Source organism: Haliotis asinina, chromosome 9 (assembly GCF_037392515.1).
Source record: "Haliotis asinina isolate JCU_RB_2024 chromosome 9, JCU_Hal_asi_v2, whole genome shotgun sequence".
Taxonomy (NCBI): Eukaryota; Metazoa; Mollusca; class Gastropoda; order Lepetellida; family Haliotidae; genus Haliotis; species Haliotis asinina.
The window spans coordinates 11,260,145-11,272,857 of record NC_090288.1 but is presented as its reverse complement, the minus strand read 5'-3'; the positions used below and the strand labels follow the sequence as shown (position 1 = coordinate 11,272,857).

Sequence of the window (12,713 nt, the reverse complement as noted above, 5' to 3'; positions counted from 1 at the left end):
TCGTTGAGACACTTGGATCTGTTGATCTGCAGTCTTTCAAAATTCATTTTCACGAGATATATTCTCCCATTTTACCCTTTTGATAATGAACATATAACCGTTTACACAAAGGTGTCTTCTCATAAGATAAGTAGGGGGAAACGTGAAATATACCATTTGCCATAACTGAAGTTGTTAAAATGATAATGAAAACTGTCATTTCCAACATTCATATTGCATGCAGTTTTATTAAGAAATTGAATAACTCGTAACTAATGGAAGGAGTGAACTGAAAGTTTATTTTAAAGTCACTATGTGAATTTCATAAAATCGTTTCTCTCACATTCTAGTACACATGTCTTATTTCGTTTCCTGAAGGAACACATTTTACTTTTTACTTACTCGAATTGATTGTTTTATAAGGTGTGGAGCTGACCAATTTGTTTTGGTTTTGTGTATATACCTCCTTTGTCATGTGAACTTAGAGTCTAAATATACATGCATTATTGTTTATATTGGGAATGCATCGGAGACCTTATATACAAATATATGCACTTGAATACTCTTGAATTTCGACCTTTTGTAAGATTCTCCTATTTGCATTAATTTAGTTGTCATTTCAGTGTAAATATTGAAAACACTATACATGCATGTGTGACTGAACAATCCTCTTTACTAAAATAGGAATGGGGACTTTGTCCTTTTTCAAGGCGTGCACACATTAGTCTGTGAAAGACATTGTCATTTATGTGCATGTGCTCTGGAAGACCTTGTCCAGCACGATATTCCTTTCATTTTTTTATCGTGTGCATGTTCATGCTGTATTTTAATTTTGAAAATGTGGGTAAATCATATTTTGATTCTAAAAAATCTTTGATTAATACTTCACCACTAGTAAACAATATTACAGCATACACAAAACTGGTTACACATAAACGAAAAATTATAGCATTGTGATGAGGGGTATATGGGGTGATGGGAGTCCCGTTATATCCGCCGAGCTAAATTGTCGCTGACACGGCCCCACAATCCTACACGCCCTGGTGGGGTGTGGATTCAGGGGAAGGGGGGGGGGGGGGGGTATCGGAGAAGATGATCAAACCAAGGAAGACACAAGTACTCCATACTCTATTATGGTCTTCCTCACTGCTTGAAGATGGACCTTTTCTCAATGTGGTCTGTGATGACTTCGGTGAACGAACTTATTCACTGCGAAAAACAGAAGATAATTGAATCCGACCATGATTTTATCATCAAAACACTAACCTTGATTATTTTACAGAAAACTAATTAACTTATCAATAACCTTCTCACAATTGTTCTGCGTTTCTACAAAGAGCTAGTCAGACACAACAAACCGTAACTGTCTTTTTATGTTTACGTATATGAGTGTATTTGATGTAATAATATGTGTGCATATATATTATTTATATCATAGTTCATATGGATGATGACACATGCTTCATTTATATTTTGTATTATATGTTGTATGGGTGCGGTATTGATATAAACTGTAAAGCTTGTTCACCAATCCCAATCAGTGTTTAAGAAACACACAAAAACACAACATGGAGAAAATGGAGACATATGGAGAAACGCAATGTCATAACTGAACAAAAATCATTCCCACTAACGGTGAAGGCCGTGTGGAATTAGTTAGGCAAAGTAACAGAGTCGACCATACCTGAAAATCCTCTTACTCCTTAAAAAACAACTGATATGGTTCTGTCTACAAGTTGTTTTGGATAACCGTTGAGGATGATGAACGTAGTTCATAGATGGTCTATTTCAGTTTGGAGATTAGCCCCACAGATGAACAGAGACCAAGGGTGATTACACGATGATTACACGATGCCATTTAGAAAGTGGTCAAATGCAACATATGTCATATTTGGTCAAATGCAACATATGTCATATTTGGTCAAATGCAACATATGTCATATTTGGTCAAATGCAACATATGTCATATTTGGGGTTTACCTTCCCAATGCCTGGGAAATCAGTTAGACACGAGGCTTCATCAGTCATCTGCTACCCACCGTTACAGCATCATCCCACCCTTAGTATCTTAGCTTTTGTAAATTGTTAGTCTATCATTCCCCACCATTGTACACCTATCAACGCATTGGCTTCTCCCGATTAATCCGTTGTAACAACACCATACCAGCCTTTGTATATTTTAATCCTCTTTTTCATCTGCTATGCTTCAATTGTATATACATGCTTAAATCACCTCTTTGGCTTCATGTACATTACTAGTATATATATCCTGTTTAACTGTTAGTTAGCATCCACCTGATGCAGGGGCAAGGAATAGCCCAGAAACGTTGTGAAAACAATAAAGAAGAAGTTGACATCCATAACATTTTGTCGTATATTACATGTTATGTAATATGTGCATGTAAGTGATGCAAGAGGGTTTATCAGCTGAGTTACAAAAACAAACATCGATCTAAGGATTAACCGATAACACGCTGATTGAATAATATCTTCCACAGCGGATTTGTCAAAAGGCAGTGTTTATGTGTGTGGATTTACTAATCTATACTGACTACACCCTGTCGTAAAGTGCGACTGTAAAAACATCCTTCCTTCAAAGAATTAACTGCCACTACCTTGACTGATTGATTTCTCAATATTGGCTAACTAATGGTGACCATCATGCATTTAGTTGACAGGTGTGCCATCTTAGGGTGACCAGTGAGACTATAGTGTGAGAAATTCTGAAACGATGTGTCACTTTTTCGCACATTAGACTGTTGAAACACACAAGACACAGAGCAGGATCATATACCACTGCAGATGTATGGAATATCGTTCTTGCATGTGGATGTTGATGGATACATTCCTGAACGAGAGTAACAGCCTGACATTGTTGCTATAACTTTAGTCTGTTTTAAATTTAATATCTGCTTTTTGTTTTAATTTATTCGTTGTAGCATTCAGCAGAATCTGTATTACAGAAAACATGCACAAGATCGCGAATAGCGGGTATGTGAAACATGATTCACGTTGGCAATCTATACAATCTATACTACAGTCACATTGTAAATTCACCATAAGTATAAGCCGTCCGTGTTGGTGTTTTTTTACTAACTTTCAAAATACATACAAATGTATCAAGAAACTAATTAGGGTTTTAAGACAAACTATTAATAGGTACACTGACTTCTTTATTTTTCAGTCCTAACCATGTTTTACCACTGACAGACGGTTAACTTCAAAGTGTTTCATTTGTTTTCATAATAACAACTTCATCGTTGTTAGTCAGTCTGTACTTAAACTATCAGTTGCGCATATGGGTTGCGCTGCAGAGGTCGCGAACCAGTCACAAATTCTGGGATATCATCACGGGAGAACAACAATGTTATTAGCAGAAGTAAATATTCTCGCAAATAGGCCAAAGTCAAAATGAGTTACATTTTGTGTCAAGATACTCAAAAATGCACTTTCATTCATTCACGAAAGCACGAAAAAAACATGCATTTTGAATGAAAGTAAACATTCTCGCATACGTGTCAAGATGTTTTTCGCCCGTGGGCGACAGTTTTTCAAATTGTTCCAGATTAGCTGAATTAACTCAAAATGAGTTGAATTTTGTGTCATGATACTTATGAATATACCCGCAGTCATTCACAACCTCCAAAACATGGTAAAAGGTATGTTTGGAGTAAAAGGAAATATTCTTGCCCATGGGCCAAATGTTTTTCGTCCATGGGCGAGATATTTCAAAATCACTTTAAATAAGCGGAATTATGTCAACAACAGTTGATGTCGTGTCATGATACTTATGAATATACATACCCTTATTCATTCACAACGTCCAAAACTTGTATTTAAAGTAAAAGTAAATATTCTTGGACATGTGTCAAAATGTTCTAAAGTTGCTGAGTTGAAAATGAGTTGAATTTTGTGTCGTGATACTTTTCCTCATTTCCCCCTACAAAATGAGGAAAAACATGTATTTGGAGTAAAAGTAAATATTCTCACCCATGGGTCAAAATGATTTTTTTTTTTTTTAAAAAAAAGCTCTAGATTAATTGAATTAAGTCAAAAGGAGTTGATATTGTTGCCATTCATTCAATACCTCCAAAACATGTGGAAAGACGTATTTGGAGTAAAAGTAAATATTCTCGCCCATGGGCCACATTTTTCGCAGATGGGCGAGATGTTTTGAAAATCGCTCTAAATTAGCAGAATTAACAGAAATCAAACAGTTATGGGTCTGTCCATGTGCAAGCGAGTTTAAATTTTGAGTTTTCGAAAAAAGAAATTGTTCATTTTTTCACCCTTAACACATATTCATTACAGGTGCATGTTTATTTTTGTCAAATCCCTTGTGAGAAAGTGGCCACAGTGCGGAGAGTCCAGAGTTAAATTGTGACGTATTAACAGCATTTTGAAATTTGATGCATCGGTGAAAAAGAAGTTTTTTCCTTATTTCGACTGGTAGCATACGTTCCCCAGTTACAAAGTACTTATCTTACTTCACACATAAAAGTCGTTTTCTGATTGGCTGATGCATTTAGAGTGAAAGGAAAGTGTCTTGTCCATGGGCCAAGTGTTTTTCGCCCATGGGCGAGATTTGTTTTAACCGAATTAAGCCAAAATGAGTTGAATTTTCTATCAAGATACTCATAAATGTACATTTACAATCAACAAAACATGTAAAGAGATGTATTTGAAGAAAAGGTAAATATTCTCGCCCATGGGTCAGATTTTTCAAAATCGTTCTAAATTAGCGGAAGTAAGTCAAAATGATTTGAAATTTGTGTCATGATACTACTAAACATTTATTTCATTTATTTACAACCCCCAAACATGGAAAAAGATGTATTATGAGTAAAAGTAAATATTCTCGCCCATGGGCCGAAATCTTTTTTCACCCACGGGTGAAATTTTTCATTATCGTGACGTGTTATTGGCGTTAGGAGAAATATCTTATTATTTGGTACCTCTTGCCGAGTTTAAGTTAGATAGAGCATCGAGTTTGGGACAAATTTGCGGTAAGACAATCCAGGTTCCAGATACACAGGGCAGTCTGAGTGAGTGAGTGAGTGCGTGAGTGAGTTTAGTTAACGAGTTTAACGCCGCTTTTAGCAACAGTCTAGCATTCTAGCAATATCACGACCTGGGACACCAGAAATGTGATTCGCACATTGTACCCATGTGGAGAATTGAGCGCTTTAACCATTTGGCTACCCAGCCCATATTTTTCAAATTGATGTTTCTAAGTATTCCCACTCGGTCAAAACATATACTGCATTATTTTCGTTTATGTAACAGAATCCTGAAACAATAAAAATATACTTTTGAAAATTAATACGCACATGCATTAGGTATGCATTTTATTTGTTTGTTTGTTCAAATCCATACTCAGCTATAATACGGCTAAATGGTTGTGATCTGGAAATAACCGAGTCTGGACCAGACAATCTAGTGATCAACAGTATGAGCACTGATCTACGCAACTAGGATACGATGACATGTGTCAACCAGGTCTGCGAGCCTATCTGAAGACCAGTTCTAAACCAGATCTTGACGAGGTTGTGTTTTTAGGAGGGTGGCTATTTACAACACGACATCAGTTTCCAATGGCGATCCGTAGCAAACGTTTTGTTGCAAATACTAGTATCAACGAAAACCTTTCCACGGTGTAGAACAACGCATTAACCGTGGAAATACAGTGGAAGCTGTCAAAACCGGCATCTGTCTAACCCAGTAAGTTGTCATTACCGGTATAAAATCCAAGTCCCTTCTGTGGTTTGTACATTTATCATCAGCTCTCCAATCCGCCTTATTGTCTCAAGCGGATTATTTCTTCAGTCCCAACGAGTGCCGGAATAGACAGCTTCCACTCTATACTACCTCGTTACTGAAACAGTCAAAAACAGCAACTTTAAATCGCTAAAACTGGAGCAAAAAAACCGAAAAGACTGCAACTTCGATTTTGCGCATGTGCACATGGAAGAGGAAGTTTCAACGGCGTGGAGCCATTTTACAGTTTGAACAAACGTTGCATTCCACTTTCTGAAGTATTTTTGTTGTGATATTTTTCATTAATCATCATGATACTTGTGTGCACACGTTTCGTTTGAAATGATTGGCAGTAATTAATGTGTGTGTGTGTGTGTGTGTGTGTGTGTGTATAGTGTGTGATAAAGCTTCTTTTGTCATTTTTACATTTTTATATCAAATAGAACAATGTCATGAGTATTGAAAAATAATACAATAATGTATGGCCATTTTGACTAGGGGTTGTGGCCATTTTGACATTTTTGTGTGGGCCATTTTGACTATTTGGTATGGCCATTTTGACTAGGGGTTGTGGTCATCGGCGTGACGGGCGAACGCTTTAACCACTAGGCTACCCCACTGCCCCCAGTACATGTGTATTGTAATGGATGTGGAGTTACAGAAACAAGGTGCTGATACGTTTCATATGTTAGACATAATCATTTAACCGCATGTCTGGACCAGACAATCCAGTGACTAACATCATGGGATTCGGGTACGATGACGTGTCAACCACGTCCGCTGGCATTACCACATGATCCCATTTGTAGTTTCAACATATTTTTTTCATTTTATGCACGACCTGAAAAGGATTAGGGGCAAGTTCTGACAACATATACACCCCATGATACTTACAATAGTAACTTTATGCTCATGCAATTATCAGAAACAGACACACAGGATGATTGACAGTTCAGGTGGGATACCATTGTACAAAGGCGTATTAAAGGAAGACAAATGCTTATTTATTGATGTATATTTCTTAATAGAATTTCATGTTTATGATTTTTGCCCGAATGGGTTCCTGAGTACCAATTCTGACCCGCTTCTTCATGGGTACGGGTTGAGTTCACAGGGCGTATGTCTGACGCTGTTGATGTTCTGTTGGACATGTAGCTATATACATGTACACACAAGTAAAACGACGTGTTAAGATATATCTTGTTATTATCTTACCCTTTACGAGGGTCGATGTTGAGACTAGGGGGAAATGGGTGCTGTTTGTGAGTCATACTGCACTTATGTCTTTTTAAGGAGGCTAATCGACCTGTTGGTTTAGACAGTCTGATTTTTAAAATTGCCTTTTTGTTTGTGTTTTTTTAGTTTGGTCTGAATATCACCATTGTGTTCAACACCGCCATTTGCGGTTATCACGTAAACTAGGAATGTGCTGTGAGAGTTGTCAACTGGTGGTTGGTATTTTGTCATGGGAATATATTTCACTAGTGTTTTTCGGTTTCCAGTCAGCCCTCAGGTATTAGATTTTACTGCCTTTTGTTTGTTTGTTGTTTATCGTCGCAATCAGCAATGACCGAACCATATGGTTGCTGTCTCTAAATGATCGAATCTGGGCCAGACAATCCATTGATCTACAAAATTTCTGATACGATGACACGCATGATCCGGTTAGTCTGCTCTTGCGACAAGTATGAGTTACTGAAGGTCAATTCTAACCCGGATCTCCAAAGGTCCGTTGCTATGTGACTCTGTGGGAAAACATTTGGCTGCGTGTAACCTTGACGCGTTTGTTGTTTATCAATACTGGTGAATCTTCAAAGGTCTCAAATTCTTGTTGATAATTAGGTTCATAATAAAGCAGGCATAAAGATCACACGGTGCACATCCTGTTACGTGTTGTTAAATACAGGATTGATTGCAATCACTGTATGTTGGCATCGTAAATATTATTCAGCATGTTTAGTTGTTTGAACATAGTTCCTCCCTTAGCCAAACAGTAAGCAAATGAGACATTGAAACGCCTCCATTTATTTCGTATGAGCTGAGCATGATAAATGGCAAGTTAATATGTTACCTTAAACTGTTTATTTTAGTATTGACTCAAAACTTTATAGAATGCCGATAAAACGATACAATAGGCATGATTTTTTCCACTTGAAAAGGGCGAAAATAGCAGTTCAGGATACTCTCACCTTTTCACAATAAACTTGGTATCAATACCATATTGAACAAAAAAAGAAAGTTAGTTATTAAATGGAAGACATAAACATGAACACTTACTTTTATGAGATTTCATTTTTTAGAAACTTGGGTTTCTTTTTCTGTTCAGCATATTTGGTGATACATTCACATCATGTAGTCAGAAACATACAAGGGCAGATTTGGAAGGTGTCTAATGATAATGCAAAGGGGTATTGTCTGTGACATCTTTGCTGATCATAACGGACATCTCTATAATCTACAAAAATCCTAATACAGCAGCATGTATTATTTCCTTTAACACAAAACGAGAACATATCACACCTATACTCTCATCATTACGTGGGTACAATTTGTGAAACCCATTTCTGGTGTCCAGCCGTAATATTGCTGGAATATTGTTACAAGCGTAAAACCATACTCACTCACTCATCATTATACAGGCTCCCAGTCAAGTTGCGGTTAGACTTCACACGTGTATAAACGTTTAGAGAATCAAACTCCTTCTTATCTCTCTAAATGTCCCACCGTGCGCTCTTCTCCCACCTCAGATCTCGAGGCCACTATCTGAGTTCTCAAGACCCCTATCACAGATCTCAAGACCCCTATCACAGATCTCAAGACCATTATCTCAGATCTCAAGACCATTATCTCAGATCTCAAGACCCCTATCACAGATCTCAAGACACCTATCACAGATCTCAAGACCATTATCACAGACCTCAAGACCATTATCTCAGATCTCAAGACCATTATCTTAGATCTCAAGACCCCTATCACAGATCTCAAGACCATTATCTCAGATCTCAAGACCATTATCTCAGATCTCAAGACCATTATCTTAGATCTCAAGACCCCTATCACAGATCTCAAGACCATTATCTCAGATCTCAAGACCATTATTTCAGATCTCAAGACCCCTATCACAGATCTCAAGACACCTATCACAGATCTCAAGACCATTATCACAGATCTCAAGACCATTATCTCAGATCCCAAGACCATTATCTCAGATCCCAAGACCATTATCTCAGATCTCAAGACCATTATCTCAGATCTCAAGACCATTATCACAGATCTCAAGACCATTATCTCAGATCTCAAGACCATTATCTGAGATCTCAAGACCCCTATCACAGATCTCAAGACACCTATCACAGATCTCAAGACCACTATCTCAGATCTCAAGACCAATCTCCTCTCCGTTCACAATGTTCTCCTTTCCTCCTTTGGCAAGGGGTATTTGCTAATTTGCTTGTTCTACTATGTGGAATTCTCTCCCTCTCCACATAAAGCAGTCTCCCACATTGGAAACGTTCACAACTAAGTTGAAAAGTTTCTTTTTCTCAAAAGCCAATTTCTGAAAATCAATCTTTTTGTCATCAGTTTCCATGGATACTTATTTTACCATTATATACTTTTGAATGTACCGTTGTAAACTCATGGGCAAAAGAAACTTATCACCCGACATTATTTGTGTTAAAAACGACAAAAACAAAAAAATGTCAGAAAGAATGTTTATATAAGAAAGATAAGCCATTTACACAGCAAAAACTGTATTTGTTGATGCCCTGTCAATGTTCATGCATGCAGGAAGTGAGGTAGATGACACATGGGGTGGACGTGAAAGTTTACACAGAGGATTGCATTCACAGAGTGTGTGGAAAACTGAATCTTGGAAGTGTCTGAGCACTCAGTACCTAGTGTGTCCACCCCTTGAATCAATGCACGCTAGTACACGTCTCCGCATTGATGTCGTCAAACGCCTGATGACGTCAGGAGGAATCCTCTGCCACAGTTCCAAGAGAACTTGCTCCAATTGTTGGCGATTTGCTGGTGGTTGCTGTCGTTGTCTTAGCTGTCTGTCGAGATGATCCCAGAGGTGTTCAATGGGATTCATGTCTGGGGAACGTGCTGGCCAGGGCAAAACGTTGATGTTGGCGTTGTTGAGGTAATCTTCAACGATTCTGGCAGTATGCGGACGTGCATTGTCCTGTTGCAAAAGAACACCTCTTGGCTGTTGACGCACAAAGGGCAAAACAACTGGCCTCAAGACTTCGTCCCTATACCTTTGGGCTGTCAGATTTCCATGCAGGATGACAAGCTGTGTCCTCTGATCAGCACAAATCCCACCCCACACCATGATACCACCTCCTCCAAATGGGTGCACCTCTTGAATGCAGTTCCTCGCCAATCGCTCACCTCTACGTCGGTATACACGGGCTCGGCCATCATTTCTGTACAAGTTGAAACGACTTTCATCAGTGAAGAGCACTCTCTGCCAGTCACGTCGCTGCCACCGACGTACTGTTCGTGCCCACTGCAGCCGACGTTGACAATGTTGGCGGGTCAAGGGCATTCCACGGAATGGACGGCGAGCTCTGATACCAGCAGCACGGAGACGTCTTAGTACGGTTCGTCTGCTGATGCGGTGTCCCAAGGCTGTGGTCGCCGTTGACGTCGCTGTGACGAATCTGTTCCGTAGGTGTATCGTACGGATATGGCGGTCTTCGGCGGGCGTCGTAACCCTTGGTCTACCTGATCTTGGACGGTCAGTGGTCTGACCTGTCTGCTGAAAACGTCTCAGGAGGTTGCTGATTGTTGCCTGGCTGCAGTGGAATGTTCTGGCAATCTGACGTTGTGACGCCCCCATATGGGCCATACCGATGGCCCTATTGCGTTGCTCCGATGACAGTCGTGGCATAACTTTGATATGCTTTTTGATAATGCATGATTGCACTGTCGAACAGCTGTATTTATGCAACCAATGTGCACGAGAACTTTTGGTTACACTCAAAAAACCTTTTTCACTGTTTTTCGTGCTTTCACGAAAATCACAATATCTCGGGTTTTTTGCTTGCTACTCAGCTTAAAAATGTGTTTTAGCGAATGTTTTCTCAGTATGTTTTACCTAGTTCAGTTTTGTTTAGAAGCGTAAATGGAAATTTTAAAGTGATAAGTTTCTTTTGCCCATGAGTTTATATGAATGTGGATGTGAATAACTATATTGAAGACCAGACACTGATTACGGGTTGTGGGATCTATATAATTATTGACAGACATCCCAGTGCGTGAGACTGGGGTGTCAAAAAGCCACGTCTCCCAAGAGGGATATACTGAATATACAGATATAGATCTGAGGTGTTAGTTTCTATGTGCAAGTAGTATTTTGTGATTTAAAAGAACCATTCGACACAAGGGGTCAAACAAGTCAAAGGGCATAACACAAGCGATGACACAATCTCTTGACACCCCTTATACCTGCAAAGGATTAGGCAAGTTCTAAAAATAACCATAGACTAACACTTAAACAGGATACTACTTGTGTTAAAACTATAGATGATGACAACTTCAAATAAACAGACCTTACATGACTTCATATCTGTCACACAGCATCCATGTTTTTATTAACATGGTGGAAATGCACAATATTTTATAAAGATTCTATGACAGAATATTTTATTGAAATATCGAAATGCTACACGTTCCACATCTTCAATCTGCCAAGGGTCACACTGATAACGAAGGTCCAAGACCAATATCTTGTAAGTGTCAACAGATAGAGATAGGCTTATCTAGTTTATCGTGAACTTCACTTGTGGTCACACCGATAACGAATGTCCAAGACCAATATCTTATATATGTCAGCAGATGCATCGTGTCTTTCGCTTGTCAACGCCGTTGTCGTCAAATACGTTATGAAAATCTTTATGTAATTGTCCCAGTGACAAAATGTGTACCTTTTTCATATTTTACACACAAGTATTTTAGAGTATTTTACTGTAATATTTTAATACAATTTGTGTATATATTTATATTGTCCACTTTTATTGTAACATACGTTCCAAGCTTGGCAGGTTATTATTCATGTAACAACATCTAGTTGCCAGGTAAACAGCTTGTAATTAATATAGCTCACCTAGTCAACCGCCAATTCATTTAATTAGTATCGTTTCATAGTTCTCCATGCCATTGTTATAATTTACAAACTTTATCAACGTAATCGTTACCATACTTACATTTACTTAGAACTGTCAACAGGTACAATGTGTCAAATGGTACCTTTAATGTACTTGTCGCTCTGTCCATCTTTTCTAGATGTTAATGTTCCACATGATTTGTCTGATATCAAGACTGAAGGAATTTTCTTTCCCACCTTGTACATTAATTGTTCTAAGTTCACAATTACCAGCCAGCTTAACCATCAGACGCTCGTTGTACCAAATGTCATTAAAATTCTCCTATTGCCCGTTACCGCATCAATAAAATTATGAGTATGCCATTTTCAGCAACACTGTTTATTCTACACCATAATTTGTATCAACCATTAACGAATGCGCCAGCTTTAACTATTTGTTAGTTTTCCCCATGTTTTATGCCGCTTTTGAGGGCAAAAGCTTGTCGTCACAGAGGGGTATTGTCCCAGTGACAAAATGTGTACCTTTTTTCATATTTTACACACAAGTATTTTAGAGTATTTTACTGTAATATTTTATTACAATTTGCCTGTGTACAACCTATGTCACACTTCCAGAATAAACTGTGGAAACTACATCAGCGACTCCTCATCTTTAACTATTGTTTTATTATGCTTTAAGGTAAGCAACTATGTTTTATTTCGTAACTTAGTCTATTTCAATCATCAATTAAGTCTTTTTACATATTGTTAAGTCAGACAAGATAAATTTATTATTAAGGTATGATGTTAATGTTTCATGTTCAGTCTTTGTTGTTTGTGTGAAAAGTTAGTTATGTATGTATGTTTTATTTATTGAGGGACG

General features: G+C 38.1%; 1 protein-coding gene across 1 annotated transcript; it reads left to right on the top strand.

Annotated features, from left to right (window-relative positions):
* Positions 1 to 6,676: 6,676 nt before the first annotated feature.
* On the top strand, positions 6,677 to 9,049 carry LOC137296574 (inclusion membrane protein A-like). Its single transcript, XM_067828379.1, has 2 exons — positions 6,677 to 6,692; positions 8,526 to 9,049. The coding sequence occupies exons 1-2, from the start codon at positions 6,677 to 6,679 to the stop codon at positions 9,047 to 9,049; spliced, it is 540 nt and encodes a 179-aa protein (XP_067684480.1).
* The last annotated feature ends 3,664 nt before the right edge of the window (positions 9,050 to 12,713 follow it).